Below are 20,031 nucleotides of genomic sequence, written 5' to 3' on the forward strand. Positions count from 1 at the left end.
ACTTTTCAGCTCCAGAATTTCCTTTTTGTTTTTAGGTTCTCTCTCCTTATTCCTAATTCCATTTTTGTTCACACATTGTAGTCTTGAGTTTGTCCACATCTTCCTTTAGTTTTCTTTGTCTGGCAGATCTGCTGTCAGGTCTTTTTCAGAGACGGTTACTGTTATTTTATTTCCTTTGAATGAGCTATACTTTCCTGTTTTGTTGAATGCCCTGTGACTTTTTTGTTAAAAACTGGACATTTGAATCTAATGATATGGCAATTCTGGAAATCAGATTCTCTCCCTTTCCCAAAGTTTGAGGCTTTCTTGGTTATTGTTTTTATTTTGGCTGTGATAGGCTGTCTCTGGTCAAGCATCAGCCTGAAGTATAAACAAGCTCTTCTCAGGGCTTTTCTGTACCTTTTCCTGGAATGTGCAGTCATTTTCCAATTTTCCTCATAAATGTAACTGTTTTTTAATGTCTGGCTCCAAAAATGGGAAGACGAGAAAACAGAAGGCAAGGAAAAAAGATGCTGGCCCTTAAAGTCCTCTGGAAGTCACTTAGAGGGGAGAGAGTGCCACAACAATGGCTGTCTGCCTCTTTATCTGCAGCACTGTGAGCAGAGGCAGCAATCCGTGATCAGAACACAGATCCATGATATTTAGAAGACAGGGTCCATTGTGCCCACTGTGGGTCACACAAGCTGTCTGCCAGTTGCTCCGAAAACATGTGTGCAGTTGCCTGCCAGGAGTCCGATGGGTAGGGGATAGGAATGGACTGAAATTAACTGCAATTTACCTTCCAAGCCTTCCCCTAGAGCTTGCATGCCTTCCAAGGAACTGCAGAATTATAAAATACAGTAGTTACATCAGACAGACTCTGCTGGTTCAGTTTGTGCCTAGGTGTGGAGAGATTCCTGGTGTTTCCCATTCCACCACCTTCCCAGAATCCACTCTTCTTTAGTTTTTGACCACTTGGTTTTGCCTCTCTGAACAACACAGCATAACTGTGCCTGGTTTTGAACCTATATAAATGAAATCACATGCCATATATTCTGTTTCAACTGTTTTCTTTCACCTTATCTTTTTATCATTAATGCTTTCAAATGCAGTTGTAATTCTATCCATATTCATCACTATACAGTATTCCAACGTACAAGTTAACCATAATTTATTTCTCTGTTCTACTAACGAAGGGCACTGGGACTGTCTCAAACTTTCCATGCTCTTGAACACTGTGCCACACGTAAGCATAATCTTCTCCACGCCATACATCCAGAAGCCAAAGTTTTAGGGTATGCGTATTTGAACTAATTTATTCTCCCACTATTGGAATATGAGATTTTTTCCCTTGCTTTACACTGATACTAACCACTGTGCTGTCAGATGTTTTTGCCAGGTCATCTAGTATAACTTGGTATCCCAATACCATCTGACAGGCATACCTTATTATTTAATGCTTCTCTGTACTATGTTTCACAGATACTGTGTTTGTTAGATGAAGGTCTATGGCAACGCTGCACGCAGCAAGTCTATGGGCACCATTTTTCTAACACTTGCTAACTTCTGGTCTCTGTGTCACATTTTGATAATTCTTGCAATATTTCAAAGTTTTTCATTCATCACTGCATTTGCTCTGGTGATCTGTGATTAGTGATTTTTTGGTGTTACGATTACAATTGTTGGGGTGCCACAAACCAGGCCCTTAAAAGGTGGTGAACTTAATCAATACATGTTGGGTATGTTCTGACTGCTCCATTGACCAGCCATTCCCCCATCTCTCTCCCTCTCCTCTCAGGCCTCCCTGTTCCCTGAGGCACAACAATATTTCAATCAGGCCAATTAATAACCCTACAAGGGCCTCTAAGTGTTCACGTGAAAGGAAGAGTCACACAGTCTCTCACTTTAAATCAATCAAAAACTAGAAATGATGAAGCTTAGTAAGGAAGGCATGTTGAAAGCCCAAATGGGCAAAAAGCTAGGCCTCTTTGCATCAGTTAGCCAAGATGTGAGTGAAAAGGAAAAATTCATGAAGGAAATTATTGCTGACATGGAGAAAGTTTTAGTGCTCTGGCTAGAAAATCAAACCAGCCACAACTTCCCTGACACCAAAGCCTCATCCGGAGCAAGGCCTTAACTCTCTTCAACTCTAGGAAGGAGAGAGGGGTGAGGAAGCTGCAGAGAGAAGTCGGAAGCCAGCCAAGGTTGGCTTAAGGGAGGAAGCCGTCTCTAGGACATACAAGTGCAAGGTGTAGCAGCTGTAACGAGTCACCAGAAGATCTAGGCAGGTTAATTCACAAAGGCGGCTACCCTGAACAACAGATCTTCGATGCGGACCAGACAGCCTTCCCGTGGAAGAAGACGCCACCTAGGACTTTTTAGCTAGAACCAACTCAATGCCTGGCTTCAAGGTCTCCAAGGACAGGCTAACTCTCGTTAGGGGCCAATGCAGCTGGTGACTTTAAGTTGAAACCAATGTTTATTTACCAGTCCAAAATTGCTAGGGTCCTTAAGAATGACGCTAAATCTACCCTTCCTTGCTGGAACAGTAGAATAACAAAGCGTGGATGACAGCACATCTGCTTACAACATGGCTTACTAAATATTTGAAGCCCACTGTTGAGACCTACTGCTCAGAAAACAAGATGCCATTCAAAACAGTACTGCTTACCGACAACGTACCTGGTCACCCAAGAGCTGCGATGGAGTCGTACAGCGAGATTAATACTGTTTTCGTGCCTGCTAACACAACACCCATTCTGCAGCCCGTGGATCAAGGAGTTAATTTTGACTTTAAGTCTTATTATTTAACAAACACATTGTATAAGGCTAGGGATTCCTCTACTGGGATCTGGGCAAAGTAAACTGAAAACCTTCTGGAAAGAATTCACCATTCTAGATGCCATTAAGAACATCTGTGATTCGTGGGAAGATGTGAAAATGTCAACATGAACAGGAATTTGGAAGAAGTTGATTCCAACACTCATGGATGACTTTGAGGGGTTCAAGACTTCAGTGGAAGATGTACCTACAGACGTGATGGAAACAGCCAGAGAACTAGACTTAAAAGTGGAGTCTGAAGATGTGATGAATTACTGTAATCTCACGATAAAACCTGAACAGTGAGGGACTGCTTCTTATGGACGAGCAAAGAAAACGGTTTCTTGAGATGGAATCTATTCCTGGTAAAGATGCCGTGAAGATTGTTGAAATGACAACAAAGGATTTAGAATATCACGTTAACTTCCCAGCAGCAAGGTTTGAGAGGACTGACTCCAACTCTGAAAGAAGTTCTTCTGTGGGTAAAGCAGCATCACATACTACAGAGAAATCGTTTGTGAAAAGAAGAGTGCATTGTAGCAGATGTTATTGTTGCCTTATTTTTAAGACCCTGTTACAGCCACCCCAGCCTTCTGCAGCCACCACCTTGATCAGTCAGCAACCATCGACATGGAGGCCAGACGCTCCGCCAGCAAAAACTTTATGACTCACTGAAAGCTCAAAGGATGGTTAGCATGTTTTAGCAATGAAGTATTTCTAATTAAGGTATGCACATTGTTTTTTCAGAAATACTGTATTGCCCACTTAATAGACTATAATACAGTGTAAACATAACTTTCATACACTCTGGGAAACCAACAAATTCATTTGACTTGCCATTTTGCAATATTTGCTTTATTGTGGTGGTCTGGAAGTAAACCCACAGTATCTCCAAGTACGCCTGTGCTAGGCATTTACCTGATTACTAGTGAGCCTGAAACCTTTTATTACATTTATGTTTTGATGTCTTCATTTGGGAATCTTCTGCCCATTTTTTATCTGATTTTTTTTCTTAATGAGTTCTTTCTGTATTCTAAATTTAAGCCCTCTGTCAGTTATTCATGCTGCGAATATCTTTTCTACTCTGTGGTTTGCCTTTTTGTTTATTAATGATGATAAACCATTTGTTCTTCTTTCAATAAAGAGAAGCTGGGAATTTTAAAGGAGTCAAATTTATCAATCTTTTCTTTTATGCTATGTGGCTTGGTTAAAATATTTCCTTAGGTTGGGACATGAAGGAAGATGTGCACTTAAATTATCTTTTTTTTTTTTTAATGTTTTTATTTATTTTTGAGACAGAGAAAGACAGGGCATGAGCAGGGGAGGGGCAGAGAGAGGGGGAGACATGGAATCCGAAGTGGGCTCCAGGCTCTGAGCTCTCAGCACAGAGCCCGATGCGGGGCTTGAACTCACGGACAGACTGTGAGATCATGACCTGAGCTGAAGTCGGACACTCAACCGACTGAGCCCCCCAGGTGCCCCTTAAATTATCTTCTAAGGGTGAAGAAATGATTTATGGTCTGGGTGATTATCTTTCTCCTGCCAAACACCTGACTGTCCCAGCAGTGTGGGACACCCCGATGAGCGGCTTGCTTGACGATCCCGCGGTACAGCCACTCTGGAGGGGTATTTTACCAGGATGGCAGGTCCTAGACTCCAACTCTTATCTCTTCAGCCCTGAATTTGCCAAAAGGGCACTTTCACCTCTCAGATTCCTCTTCTTAACTGGCAAACACCCCAATCGCCCCAGGACAGAAGCAGCGCTGTATCACTTCTCTATAGCACATCAGTTCACAAACAGTGAGGTCTCTTGACTACCTCTCCCTCAAAGGAAAGCACAGGATGCTGGGAGAACCCATCAAAGATGACTCTCTGCGGGTAAGGAGTGATAACTGGAAGGTAATGAATAATGGACAAAAAATGTCTAAGATCAAAACTGCAGGATGAGTGGTGGAGGGTATCTTGAGAGTAAGCAGGGATCGACAACATAGGCTGCTTGACTAGGGACAGTCGAGGAAACAGAAGAGAAAACTGGCTCTGAAAACATCCAAGATAAGTAAGGTGGTTCTACTGACCATTAAATCAAAATTAAAAGAAAAACTAATCATTACCTGCAATCTGTACTGAGCCATCTTCTCCAAGAAGAATATTTCCAGCTTTCACATCTCTTTAAGGAAAAAAAAATTAAAAAGTTACATATTAAAAAACACCTATTCTTTGGAGTCACATAATTTAAGCAATTGTTTACTGTATTCACACAACACTGGCAGTAAATTCTCTATTTTACATTAAAGGGTGTTAAGGCCAATAGTAAACGATTTTTAAAATTTTAGTCACTTGTACCAGAATCTAAATATTACAAAGAAAGCTACAATAACAAATAACTTTTTACTATAAAATCTAGAAGACCCAACACGATTAAATACTTGTTTGGAATAACAGTGGCCAAAGAATGCAACCCTCACCTACTGTCACCTAATTCTACTTTTTGAAATATATTGATTAAAAGAACATTTTTTTCAGTTCATTCATTTTGAGAGAGAGCGAACATGAGCAGGGTAGGGGCAGACAGAGAGGGGGGAGAGAGAATTCCAAGTCAGCAGAAGTCACTGTCAGTGCAGAGCCCGATGCAGGGCTCAAACTCACAAAACCTGAGATAACGACCTGAGCCGAAACCAAGAGTTGGACACAACCACTGAGCCACCCAGGCACCCTAAAATATAATGATTTTTTTCCACAACATAATACATGGTCAAAATTTTTATTTTTTTATGTTTTATTTTTTGAGAAAGTGAGTGCACAAGCAGGGTAGAGGGACAGAGAGAGAATCTCAAACAGGCTCCATGCTCAGCACAAGAGCTCGGTAAGGGGCTCGATCCCTAGGATCATGACCTGAGCTGAAATCAAGAGTCAAACATTTAACCGACTGAGCCATCTGAGGCACCTCTCAAAAATTGTAAATGGTCAGTATGTGGTTAAAAACAGGGACTATCCTATGCCTGAGACATAAAGATAGATATTAATCATTCAAACATCTTTATAGTTTTAATCGGTAACTATTTGTAACTCAAACAGTACACATGCACACATTCTTATTCTAAAAACAAAATATCACCGAAGAGCCCAAAGTCCCTCTACCCACCATTCTCAAGTCTAGAACTTTCTTCACAGTTTTCAACTATTACCAGTCTAGTCAATACAATATGTTCCTGTGACCTACCTCGGCTCTTCTTCCAACATAAATGATACTACGCTATCCATTCAAAGCTACAACTTGTTTTTCTCATACCACAATGTGTTAGCAATATCTGGCAAAATTTAAAATCCTCAAATCCTGAGTAGTAGCAAATCCACTTGTTGATAACCCAGAGAAACCCCCACCCGTGTACAAACAAGGACGTCACTGCAGCATTGTTTGTAATAATAAACCAAAAATGATAACAACCTGGAAGGCCAACAATAGCAGAAAGGTTGAACTAATTTTGTTACAGCCATAAAATGGAATAAGGTCAATCAACATGGTTGGACTTGAAATACCCTCTAACACATACTACTAAATGAACAAATCAAATGAGAGGACAGCGCATTTTGTAGGGCATCATTAATGTTATACACACACACACACACACACACACACACACACACACACACACACACTTTACATCTATTCCAAATGGAGAGTAATGAATGTTTCCTTCTGTGGAGAGGAATGGGTTTGGAATCAAGGCAAACAGTGTTGAATATCTTGTGGAAATGTGATCATGTATTTATTTTGTAATTAAAAACAAATATACAGAGAGCCAGTCTTTGAGGCTAGACAAGAAAGAGCAAGGCTAGCTCACGGAGGAAGGCTTTGTCATGAAGAGGAACCAGCGAAAAGCACAACACTTCATCCTTTCCCTATTCCTGTCTTATCTCTTATCTTTAGATCATAACCATTCCCCAAAAAAAAAAAAAAAAAAAAAAAAAAAAAAAATCAAGGGGCGCCTGGGTGGCTGAGTTGGTTAAGCATCCGACTTCGGTTCAGTTCATGATCTCATGGTTCGTGGGTTCGAGCCCCGTGTCGGGCTCTGTGTGACAGCTCAGAGCCTGGAGCCTGCTTCGGATTCTGTGTCCCCCTTTCTCTCTACTCCTCCTCCACTCATGCTCTGTCCCTCTCTCTCTCAAAAATAAACACTAAAAAAAAATTGTTTTTAATCAACAATAATTTCACAACTGTATCAGCTTCACCATACCACAACATGCAACACTTTTCCTGAATGCGTACTGACGCATGAGGCAATCACGCTGCTGAGTACTCTGCACTGTTCATACATCCACGCAATTCACACGGCATTCCCCCAGAGCTGACTTAGACTCCAGCTAAGACTACTCTACAAGCAATTTACACAGCCTTCTCCCAGAGCTGACCCAGAGTAGAGCCCAGCTAAGTCTACTCTACAAACATAAAGTCTCTGACTCCAGATACTATGAATAGGAGAAAACTGAAGACCTTCCCTTCCCTTGGTGACAAAAACCATCCAAGTCAACCACCAACTTTTAACTTCCTTTTCTGAGTTCATCTGGAATGACATCTAAAACTCAAAAAATGTATAATTTAGTCACTTCCTCCTCTGTATTTTTGCAGCAGGCTGTAACACAGCATTAGCCCAGACTACAGAAATGTCATCATAATCTTCGGGCTGCCTCTTTCAGCACGAGCTAAGATCTGGACCTGTACCTTACTAGATTTCTATATCACCTGCACTTACTTACCTACTAGCATTATGATTAGTAAACAGGAGACATCTCCCAGATATTCACCGAATATATTTAAATAACTAAGGAGACAATTTCCTTAAATACTCTTCTGGAGATAAGTGGAAGTATTAAATGAATGAATGAATAAATGAGTAAATAAATAAATCCAACTAAATACCAAAATAAAACTTGACTGTTTCCTTTCCACCGTCTCAAACCCCAATTTCCACCTCCTAACTCTGTTCCAAATGTTAGGGTTATAAAGTAATACACTGCAGTCAAACAAGACAACCTAACTATCCAACAACGGGAGACCAAATTGTGGTATATCTATACAATGAAATACTAAGAATAGCAATGAACATATGAATATGGAAGCATCACCAAATATATCCTTAAGTGAAATAATACTATGTATGTATGTTTCCATTGTCTTCTTTTTTAAGCAAAAAAAAAAAAAAAAAAGAGGGATATACATATGTTTATATTGGCATAAAATCTCTCTCAAAGGAGTCACAAGACAATGGCAAGAAATGGTTCCATTTATACCAGGATACCAGAGGTTCAGGGAAGGAGGAAGATTTTTTAAAAAATACTTTATTTTTTAGAACCATTTTAGGTTTACAAAGAAATTGAGAAGACAGTGCAGAGGCATTCCCACATGCCTTACACTTAGTTTCCCCCATTGCTAACGTCTTACATTAGTATGGTACTTTTACCACATTTAATGAGACCAGTACTGATGCATGATTATTAAAGTCCACAACTTACTCAGATTTTTTAAAGTTTTTACCTAATGTCCCTTTTCTGTCCCAGGATCCCATTCAGGATTCCACATTAAATTAGTTATGTCTCCTTAGGTTCTGCTTGTCTATGACAGTTTCTTTGACTTTCCTTGTTTTTGATGACCTTGACAGCTTTGAGGAATAATGGTCAAGTATTTTGTAGGATGCCCCTGTAATGGAATTTGCCTCATGATCAGACTGGCGTTATGAATTTTTGGAAGGAAAACCACAGAAGTGAAGTGCCATTTTTATCACATGATATCAAGGTACATAGTACCAATATGATTCAGGACAGGACTTTTTTTTTTTAATCATATACCATTTTGTGCTTTTTTGAATATTTAAGTCACATACATGTGCTACCTATTCAAATAATGTTTTATACAAGTTTTTGTTTTTTGGAAAGTGAAGAGACAATAATCTATTTTCAGTAGAGCCTGCACTTAGGGTGACTACTTTTCCCGATCAGCTCCTCAGATAATCAATTCCATGCTTCCCATTTGAAACCAAAGTGCAGTCTGCAGAACAGCTTCCAGGAGTAAAAGCAGGAGAAAATCATGAGGCTAAATGGCTCACTGGACAAACATACCAGTCTGTCCTCATGGGCAACAGGACAACTGACCTTCCAAGAAAAAGATTTGTAACTAAATACCTGGAAATCCATAAAGGCCTTAAGAAAACCACCTTTCTTACTTTGCCACAAAATCCAAGCAACCCAGCAGCCCAACAGTTAAATCCACAATCCATTCTTAAATAAAAAACAACAGTGAGTTTTGTTTTTCACAGCTTAAAGCCATTTCTCACATGTCACTATTGCACCAAAGTGACAAATTCCTTGTAAAATTAGAAGGAATATCATATTTTTCATAAGGAGCCCCTTTTAAAAAAAAATGTTAAAAAAAATAAAGGGAATATCATAGAAAGAAATAAGAAAGAACAGTGAGTATTTTCACAGGTTAATGCCATTTCTCACATGTCACTACTGCACCAAAGTGACAAATTCCTTGTAAAATTAAAAGGAATATCATAGACATGCTTGACTCCTTCATTAGCAGACAGCAAAAGTTACTGCCCGAAACATGTTTATGACTCATCAATAGGCATACTTTGTGGAAAACTCAAAAAAGGTCAAGAGAAGCAAAGAATCAAAATGAAAGCTGGAAAATACACTACATTTTAAGCATCTTTTTTTTTTTAATGTTTATTTTTCAGAGAGAGAGAGAGAGACAGAGTGTGAGCGGGGGAGGGGCAAAGAGACAGAGGGAGACACAGAATCCGAAGCAGGCTCCAGGCTCCGAGCTGTCAGCAGGGAGCCCGACGCGGGGCTCGAACTCAGGAACCATGAGATCATGGCCTGAGGCGAAGTCAGACACTTAACCGACTGAGCCACCCAGGCGCCCTAAGCATCTTAAACTGACTAGCCAACATTTCTGCTGGGGCAAACCTCTTTAACGGGGAAAATATTGGAGCAGGTCGATACAGAGAGAAAAGTTTAAGTCTAATTTAGAGACCTGTTCACCCTAGTTAAAACCTCTAAACACAGTGAAGATGGAGGAAAATTATTTGACCCGATCCACCAGTCTAACCCACAAATGGGTTAGACCAAAATAAAGATGAGAAGCGGCAAAAACTACTACATAGGTTCAGCTGTCCCCCAGGAAGGCCGCCTTCTCCCAAGCCTGCTGAAATCTCAGAGTAGCTCACAGCTCAGAGTGGTTGCTGCTGAAGTTTAAGCAGTGGTTCGCAGTCTTCGCTGCACATTACAATCACCTGGGGAGCTTTTAAAGGGCCCAGTGCTGGGGCACCTGTGTGGCTCAGTCGGTTAAGTGCTGACTTCGGCTCAGGTCATGATCTTGTGGTTCACGAGTTTGAGCCCCGAGTCAGGATGTCAGGATCTGCGCTGACAGCTCAGAGCCGGGAGCCGGCTTTGCGGATTCTGTGTCTCCCTCTCTCTCTGCCTCTCCCCTACTCGTTCTCTCTCTCTCATTCTCTCTCTCTCTCAAAAATAAATAAAACATTAAAAAAATATTTTTTTTAACTCCCAATGCCAATGCCTCATCTCAGACCAACCGAATGGACTTCTTGCAATGGATCCAGGAATCAGTACTTATTAAAGTTTCCTAGGTGATTCCAGTATGTAGCCAAGGTCGAGAATCTCTGTTTTAAAGTGTGAAGATAAAGAATCCATTCCAGCAACATGGCAAAATATGTATGGCAAACAGTCTTTCGTCACTACTGCCCGGGCCTTTGCTGCAAAACCCACCATTCCCCTGCTACACAAACAAAGAAATGCTAGATACATTAGGAAGGGAAATTGTCACACTGCTGAACATGAACTAAAATGAAATCCTCAAGTTTCAGAAATGCAAGGAACACTTAAGAGCCAGAGCAGTAAGCCTTGAGAGAGAGAAGACAAGCTGCCCCAAACGGCTGGGAATCTCGGATTTTAAAATGGTCCTGGACCGGTTTAAGGTTGAGAGTACAACTGAGACCCTTGCATAAAACCAGGAGCCTGGGAAGAATGAGCCACAGTGAAAGATACCCTTAACAAAAGTAAACTAGCATAGCCATATTAAAATAAGATGTAATTGTCTTTAATACAAAAGCATTTCTAGGAATAAAGAGGGTCATTATATTATTTTTTAAAAAAGGAATAATTCACCAGAAAGATAACAATCCTGAAAGGGTCACTGGATTCCAGGGCTCCTTCTCCCGAACCTCTGGTTTCCATTGTTCTGACAGGAAGTCAGCTCTCAGTCATACTGAAGCTCTCTGTCTTAGCTTGTTCCGTTCAAGCTGCTATAACAAAAATACCACAGCCTGGGTAACTTAAACAACCAACACCGTTCTGGGGGCTGGGAAGTCCAAGATCAAGGCAGTGTCTGGTGAGGGTCCACTTCCTCCTGGTTCATAGGTGTAGGAGTGCTGACAACACTGACTCCATCTTTGGCCCTCCATTTCGTCCATGCCCGCCCAATGACCTCGCTCGGGGCCACGTGTTCCAGTCCCCATGGAGGTTAATGCATGCCCTGACCAGATGCAGGAAGGCTCGTGCTGACCTTCCCTAAAGTGACACACACAGAGGTGCCACTTTAGATATCTACCCTTTGACATCACCCCCATGCCCCTCACGGTATAAAAACTGGGGGTGAAGATGTGGACTGGGAGGTGAATGGAGGCAGACAACAGCGGCCATAGCTGCTTGGATCGTCAAGTTCACGCAATCCCCCTGTCAGGAAGTTACCCCCAATAAAACGCTGTAAATGGTATGGAGTGACTTTCGACATTTTTCATTCTCAAAGTGACTTCTCGGTGTGGAGGACACATTACTGACCCGCGTCCACCTTTTAACCACAGGTGACCATCTTTTCACTCTGTCTTCACGTGGCAAAAGGAGCCAGGGAGTTCTCTGGGGTCTCTTTTGTAAGGACAGTAATCCCTTTCGTGAGGGCACCACCCTTATGACTGAATCACATTCCCAAGGCCCCACCTCCAAACACCACCACAGCGGTGATGAGTTTCAACACATGGATCCTGAAGAATCGCAAACATTCCTCCTACAGCACTACGCCCCCTACGTGATGGGCTGTTTTCCTCTTGCTGCTGCCAAGATACTCTGTGCTTGCATTTCAACGGTGTAATTATAACGTGTCTGCTTATAGATTTCTTTGTATTTGTCTTCACCATGGTTCACGGTTTGGAAGTTGGGGGCCATTATTTCTCCCAGCATTTTTTTCTGTCTCTTTTACTCATTTAGCTAAATGAGAGCTGATATATATGTATATACTCAGAGTAGAGGTTACGGTCATACAAAACTGAGCAGAGACTGAGTTTGTGCCTGAACTTGATGTGAATCTATTCATTGCTTTCTAAAAGAGACAGTGACCTTAGTGTGTATGTCAGTGTGTATTTTGGGTTAATTTCCTATTAATTAGATAAAGTCTGTATATGTAAAGTTTTAGGAAAAAGGATATACTATGCTCTGAAGTGAAGACTTTGACTTTTAAAATAGGGACTGGATATATTAAATAAAAAGAGATAGCACATAGTATATATTTAAAGCAAATAACCTCAGTGGCAGAACTAAATTCTACTGAGTTAGTAACTAAAAAATATTAACTGACATTGAACCACTGTGTACCCAGCTTCATAGATTAGTGCGATCTTTCTTTCCTAGCAGGTTTTGGGAACCCACTGGCCTAAATTCAAGTCCCAGCTATGTCACTAGGTAGGGGACTTTTAGCTAACTACTCACCTCTCTGCCTCGGTTTCCTCCTCAGTAAAATGGGGATGGAATTACCTACCTCGTAAAGCAACCTAACTGTAAAGATTCAATGAGGTAATTAATGCAGATGACGCACTTAGGATACCATACAGCACTCGAGCTTCAGTGAATGCGCAGTATTGCTATCTACACCCGAGGTCAACAAACATTTTCTTAAAGGCCCAGGGAGTACACGTTTTAGGCTCTGTGGGCCAGATGTTCTCTGTCACCACTACTTTGTTTTCATCGTGCTAAAGCAGCCACGGACAACCAATAAATGAATGGGCGTGGCTGTCCTGTCGCTTTTACAAAAAACAGGCGTCAGGCTGTGTTGGTCAATCCCTGATGATGTACATGGCGATAGATGGGCTTTTTCCTCTCAGAGAATAGTCTATCCATAAGTGACATCAGTCCAGTATGGTGACTCCGTAGAATCAGGGAGTCAGGCTCCTTCCATGTTATTGCTTTATCTTCCCCCTAAGTTCTTGCTACATAGCTCAGGATGGCTTACCACCACATCCACATTTCAGGGGAAGGAAGGAAAGGGGAAATAGAGGTTATGCCACTTTCTGTTAGCAGTGGTTCTCAGGACATTTGGCAATGTCTGGAGACATTCTGGGTTGTCACACTGGGTGTGGGGGATGAGGGGGGTGCTGCTGGCATGTAATGCGTAGGAGTCAGGGATGTTGCTTAATATGTCCTACAACGCAGAGTTCAGCCCCTGCAACAAAGCACTGTCCAACCCACATGCCAATAGGGCTGGCGGGGGGGGGAGGTGGGGGGTGGCGGTGAGAAAACCTGCTAAGGGAACAACGTTGAAGTAGTATACATTTTTGTTCTCACCACGGTGGCTAGAAATTCATTCACACAGGTGTATCTGACCTGCACGGTAGGCTATGAAGTGTTGCCTTTCTTCTGGATGGTCATACGCCCAGTAAAAATGTTACCTTTTACGCTTTTTTTCTTTGAAAAGAAGAGGAGACCCACTGGGGGCCAAGTAGCAGTTTCTGGCATTTTTTTCCCCCCTAGAAGACTGATGAGCATGAAATCAGAAGTGAGGTATTAACTGAATTCTGTTCATCGAGAGCATTAAGGTATATATTCATAGGGTTACCGCTATCCAGCGGTCAGGAATCCTGTTTTTCAGGCCACCTTTTCCTCTTGCCAGTGCAGGAAATACAGTCCCAAAGCTTTACTCTTTGGTCATGCCCTTTTCAGTCATCTGTTAACCCATTATTGTAACTAGGTCCAAAATGACAGGATACAATTTTAAATGAAAAACCCTACTGTCTTAAGAATATACCTTCAATGCTTCCAAGATGTCTGGTTTATATATTATTCCTTTCAGTCAACTGTTCTTCATAACCATAAAAAGAGTTCATTTTTCTTTGTAAGACTTAAGCTGGTTGGAAAATTTAGACGGCTAGAAAGCATTATTCATTTTTATCTAGAGTAAGATACTTTTATAAATGGCTGATTGCATTAGTAGATGTTAAAAAAAATTTTTTTTTACATTTATTTATTTTTGAGAGACAGAGAGAGACAGAGCGTGAGCAGGGGAGGTGCAGAGAGAGGGGGAGACCCAGAATCCGAAGCAGGCTCCAGGCTCCAAGCGGTCAGCACAGAGCCTGACGCGGGACTCTAACTCACAAACTGTGAGATCATGACCTCAGCCGAAGTCAGATGCTTAACCGACTGACCCACCCAGGCGCCCCTATATATGTTAATTTTTTTTTTTTAAATGGTGCTATTATCAGAATAACCTAATTAAAGGTCTATATGTGTGTCCATGTGGGGGTGAGGAGATTACTTGTTTTTTTCCCTCCCTATTCTGATTCATTCCTTAAAGCCTCAGTTTTAGAACTTGACAGTTGTCTGACCTTTGATCAGTTACTTTTCTGGGCCTTTGTTTATCTATTTGCTGAGAGATTAGGGTTAAGTAGGTGAGCTTTAAAAAACTGAGGTATGGGGGCGCCTGGGTGGCTCAGTCGGTTAAGTGTCCAACTTCGGCTCAAGTCATGATCTCACGGTCCGTGAGTTCAAGCCCCGCGTCGGGCTCTGTGCTGACAGCTCAGAGCCTGGAGCCCGCTTCAGATTCTGTGTCTCCCTCTCTCTCTGCCCCTCCCCCGTTCATGCTCTGTCTCAAAAATAAATAAACGTTAAAAAATAAAAATAAAAAACTGAGGTATGGGGCACTTGGATGGCTCAGTAGGTTGAGTGTCCAACTTCACTTCAGGTCATGATCTCGCAGGTCGTGGGTTCGAGCCCCGCATTGGGCTCACTCTCAGTCTGTCAGTGCAGGGACCGCTTCGGATCCTCTGTTCCCCTCTCTGTACCCTTCCCCCGCTAGCGCTCTCCCAAAAGCAAATAAATATATTTTAGAAAATTTTAATAAAAGTTGAGATATCACTGACGAATAAAATTGTAAGATATTTAAAGTGTACAATGTGCTCGTTTGACGTATGGACACACTGGGAAAGGATTCTTCCCACCAAGATAATTAACATACCTGTTACCTTATATGTTTACTTTTTGGGGTTTTTTTGTTTTGTTTTGTTTTGTTTTGTTTTGTTTTGTTTTTGGTGAGAACACTTAAATTCTACTCTCTTAGCAAAACTTACTCATAACTGAGTTTGTATTCTTTTACCAATCTCTCCCTATTTTCCCTATCCCACCTGCACTCCCCACCCCAGCAGCCACTTTTCCACTCTCCGTTTCTAGTTCAACTTTTCTTTTCTTTAGCTTCTACATACAAGTGATACCAGGCAGTTATTTGTCTTTCTCTTTCTGGCCTAATTCACTTAGCATAGTGCCTTCCAGGTTCATCCATATTGTCGCAAACCACAGCATTTCCTGCTTTCTTTTTTTTTAATGGCTAAATAATAATCCACTGTACATATACACATCTTTATCCATTCATCCACTGATGGACACTTAGGTTATTTCCACAGCTTGGCTCTGAGATGATGACTTCACTGTCTTTGACTATATACCCAGAACTAGAATTACAGGATCATATGGTAATCCTATTTTTAATTTTTTTGAGGAACCTCCATACTGTTTCCCATGGTGGCTGTTATCAGTTTATGTTGCCACCAACAGTGTACAAAAAGGTTCCCTTTTCTCCACATCCTCATCCAGGATCTGCTATCTCCTGTCTTTTTGAAAACAGATATCCTAACAGATACGCGATGATATCTTACTGTGGTTTTGACTGTATTTCCCTGAGGATTAGGGAAATAGATCATCGTTTTTGGGAAAATGTCTATTTGGAGCCTTTGCCCATTTGAAATTAGGTTATTTGGGAGTTTCTGTCTCTGAGTTGTACAAATTCCTTGTATATTTTGGATATTAACCCCTTATCAGAACACGTGGATTGCACATATTTTCTCACGTTCCATGGGTTGCCTTTTTATTTTGTGGATGGTTTCCTTTGCTGTGAAGAAGCTTTTGAGTTTGGTGTAGTCCCACCTGTTTAATTTTTCTTTTCCTGCCTTTGCTATTGGTGTCACATCCAAAAAAAAAATCTGTATTTCATGTATTCCCATTCTGATCTTTTAAAATTTACTTCCTTCTGCTAACTTTGGATTTAGTTTGTTCTTAATTTTCTTTTCTAGCTCCTTAAAGGTAGGTGATTTTTAAGATTACAATCTTGTGTCTCCCGCCTTTTTTTTTGCCTTTATTTTAATTGAGCATTTTACATGATCCCATTTTCCTCTCCTCTCTTAGCATATCAATTCTTTTTTCATTTTTTAGTGGCTGCCCTAGAGTTTGCTATAAACATTTACAATGAACCCAAGTCCATTTTTAAAGAGCACTATACGACTTCTCTGAGTTTTCTTTTAGTCTCACATATCCTGGACTGGGCACTAGAAAGTCTCTCAACCCAGAACTATGAACAGGCGTACACGACAAACAAACGAACAAAACAAAAATTTTAAAAATCCTCCACGCCTGCTCTCTGGGGCCAAAGGAGCAGAAAAGGGGCAGCCTAGCACAGACCTAGCAAAGGACCCACAGCTGGAGTCACAGGCTGGCCCACTGTGCCAGAGCCAGAGGTTTTAAGCAAAGACCAAATGGGAAACCCCATCCTCTGCCCCACACCCACGGCAGCAGGTAGGCCCATACTGCCCGCCCCAGTAGCACCAACAGCCCAGCCAGCATCTCTCCGCCCAGTAGCCGGCTGTAGAGAGCAACCTGGGCCCAGCACTTCCTGGCACTTCACACAGCGGCAAAGGACAACCCAGACCCAGTGTCTTCCAACTCTCTACCCAGCAGCAAAAGGTGGCCCAGGGAAATGCCTTCATCCCCACAGGCAATACTAACAGAGAACGAATGGGAGCCCCACTGGCACCACGTGGCATGGGCCACAGGATGGGCCCCCAAAAGTGCTCACAGACCCACGGGTACAGCATCTATCTTCCACCTTCCACCTAGCAGCATCAGGCCTGGGGCATTCTACTCTGCTCTCAATGGTGGCATCAGCAGGATTGAGCAGAGAGCCCCAGCAGTGCCGGGTGAACAAAGCAAACCAGAACAGCACTGTAATGGCTCTAAAAATCAAACTGTCATTGGAACTACAGCCCACAAAAGTAGACTAGGTTTTACATTCTAAACCTCAACACGGCAAACACCTGCTAAGATATATATTTAAATGGGATCAAGAGTCTCCTAACATGATATGCAAGATATCCAGGATACAATTTAAAAATCACTCATCATACCAAGGACCAGGAAGAACTTCAGTAAGAGAAGACAACTGACATCAACACCGAGACGAATCAGATCTTGGAATTAATTATATGCCAAGAATTGTAAAGCAGCCATTATAAAAATGCTTCCACATGCAATTTGGGATTATCAAAACAAATGAAAAACAGAAAATCTCAGCAAAGAAATAAAAGTGACAAAAAGAAAAAGAATCAGATTATCTAAAAGACTATAATAACTAAAATACTCAATGGGTTCTATAGTAGAATGCAGAGGACAGAATCAGAACTTGAGAACACATCAATAGAATCCACTCAGTCTTAACAGAGAAAACAAACACGATGACAAAACCTGAACTGAGCCTCAGGACTTATCGTACAATAACAAAACAGCTAACTTTTGTATTATCAGAGTCCCAGAAAAAGAGGTGGAAAAAAAAAATGGATTAAAAAACTATCCAAAGGTATGACTGCTGAAAACTTCCCAGACTTGGTGAAAGACAAAATCCTACAGACTCAAGGAGTTTGGGAACCCCAAACAGAATATACCTAAAGAAGTTCACACCAAGACATCATAATTAAAGTTGAGAAAACCAAAGAAAAAGTCTTGAAAGCAGCCAGAGAAAAACAACATTATAGAACACGAATTCAAATGACAGACTTCTGATCTGAAACCACGGAGGCCAGAATTAAGTGGTAGAGCACCTTTCAACTGCTGAAGGAAAAGCACAGTCAACAGCAAATTCTTATATCCAGTGAAATTATCCTTCCGAATGACCACCCCCCCACCCACACCGTGCCAAAAAAAAGTCTGATATGAAGGAAAACCAAATCCAGGGATTAAACAGATTTGAGTAACACAGAAACCATCATCATTTGGATCCTTCTTATCTGTACCCAGGGAATGAATAGAGATGGCCAGGAATACTTGGACCATAAAATGATACATAGCTTTTTACATTAAAAAAAAAAAAAAAAAAAAAAAAAAAAGCTTTAATAAGAAGTTATTTTACAAAGAGCTTTTAATAATTTGAGAGAACACTCAAGACAAAATACTAAAAAAACACAGTGAGAAGCAACAGACAAAACTATAAATATAGTTTTGTTTTAAGTATCTTGTGAGCACACAAAAGAAACTAGAAAGAAATATTACAAAACATTATCAGTGATTACAAGGATTGCCTCCCGACAGGAAATTATGAATTTTTCCTGTTTTTGTATTTCCCAATTTAACTAAAATCTTTACTTCTTCAATCCTTGCTAGCTGTGTAATTAAAACCCGAACCACAATGTGCTGAAACTCGCGATTCCAAGAGCCATGACGACATTCAGAGATTATGAATTCTGCGGAAGAATGGGGAATGGCCTCAACGAAATGAGACGGCACGACTGTCACTGCACCTTCCCCAAAAGAAGAGTGTTGTCGTTTACATACCTGTGAATCTGTCCGTTTTTATGCAGGTATTCCAACCCTTCCAGCACTTCTCTAAGTATCGTAGCAATGGTAGCTTCGTCCAGGACTCCGCTTTTGTGCTCCCCCTTTGCCACAATGTGCTTAATAATATCGAGAACAGAACCTAAAAACCGAAGACAAAATTTGCCGTAAACTTCTGACTCATGTCATATAATTCCAAGCCATTTTGAAATCAAACCAACGTAAACCTTTTCACAAACTTAATTGTATAGGAAAGGAAAAAAAAAAAAGCAAACACAAGGAAATACAGAAGTTTAAAATTAATAACTTCTTCTCCATTTTAATCGAAAACAGAAAGCAGCCTACTAGCCAAATAGCAGTGTTACACCAGCATTTCCTTTAGACTTTTTAATAAGAATTTGGAAAAGGTGGTAGAGGATTTTTAACCACATCTGAAGAATCCCTAGGTAAACCTTACCCATCTATAACACATTAGTATAAAATACCACGAATGAATTTAAGTTTCCGACACTGGATCAGACTATGCGACACTATATGATTAAATGTATAAAAATACGATTGCAACACAGGTCAGATTACAGAAGAAATACTTGGAAAGTCAGGGTCGCATGTGGGTTAAAATTAATTTTCAGTTTAACAAATAATAAGTAAGGCAAGGAAAAAAATGAAAGGATAAAAACGGCAGTTCTCTCTAAATAATAGCTACGATGTATTAGCAATCCCATTCTTCCCAGGATCAGAAATAATGCCCCGACTAAAAACTGGGGGGAGGGAGGGAAAAGATACCTACATAGTAATGAAAACCATAGAATCCTGACTGCCATACGTAATTATAATAATAAAAAGTCTGCTGAAGATTAGTAAGATTTCTGGTAGTACAATGGCCCATAAAGATCACAGAACCAAAACAAAACAATCTTTAATATTAGAAATTGTGCCAAGAAGTAGAATATAACATAAACTGCACAGAAAAGATTAGATTTCCATTTCTTGGCACAAGACCTGAATGATCAAGACTAAAACTGAAACACAAACTTATGTTGAAAACTTGCCCTGGTGGGTGCTTTTATTTCACACACTTAACAAGTAAAAAATGTACTTCCAAATAGATGGAAAGCAGGGTCTAGACGGGATCCTCCAAAACATGGGAGGACAGAACACACATTTACTTCAGCTCCCACTTGAAATCCATTAACTTCATACACTTGATAAAACAGGCATAAACCCCGGATGAAAAAGAAAACAGAGAAGATAAAGAAGAGAGACAACAATCATGTTTTGCAGGAAGGAAAACAAAAA

General features: G+C 40.9%; 1 protein-coding gene across 3 annotated transcripts in view; it reads right to left on the reverse strand.

Moving 5' to 3' along the window:
* OXSR1 (oxidative stress responsive kinase 1) overlaps window positions 1–20,031 on the reverse strand; it is a 100,267-nt gene that overhangs the window by 42,879 nt on the left and 37,357 nt on the right. For all 3 annotated transcript variants that reach the window (XM_042955862.1, XM_042955863.1, XM_042955864.1), the window contains exons 4-5: window positions 18,733–18,874; window positions 4,911–4,966 (exon numbers count right to left, since the gene is read on the reverse strand). In XM_042955862.1, coding sequence (XP_042811796.1) covers window positions 4,911–4,966; window positions 18,733–18,874 — 198 coding nt within the window. The remainder of the gene's footprint in view (window positions 1–4,910; window positions 4,967–18,732; window positions 18,875–20,031) is intronic.

This window comes from Panthera leo, chromosome C2, assembly GCF_018350215.1.
Source record: "Panthera leo isolate Ple1 chromosome C2, P.leo_Ple1_pat1.1, whole genome shotgun sequence".
NCBI lineage: Eukaryota > Metazoa > Chordata > Mammalia > Carnivora > Felidae > Panthera > Panthera leo.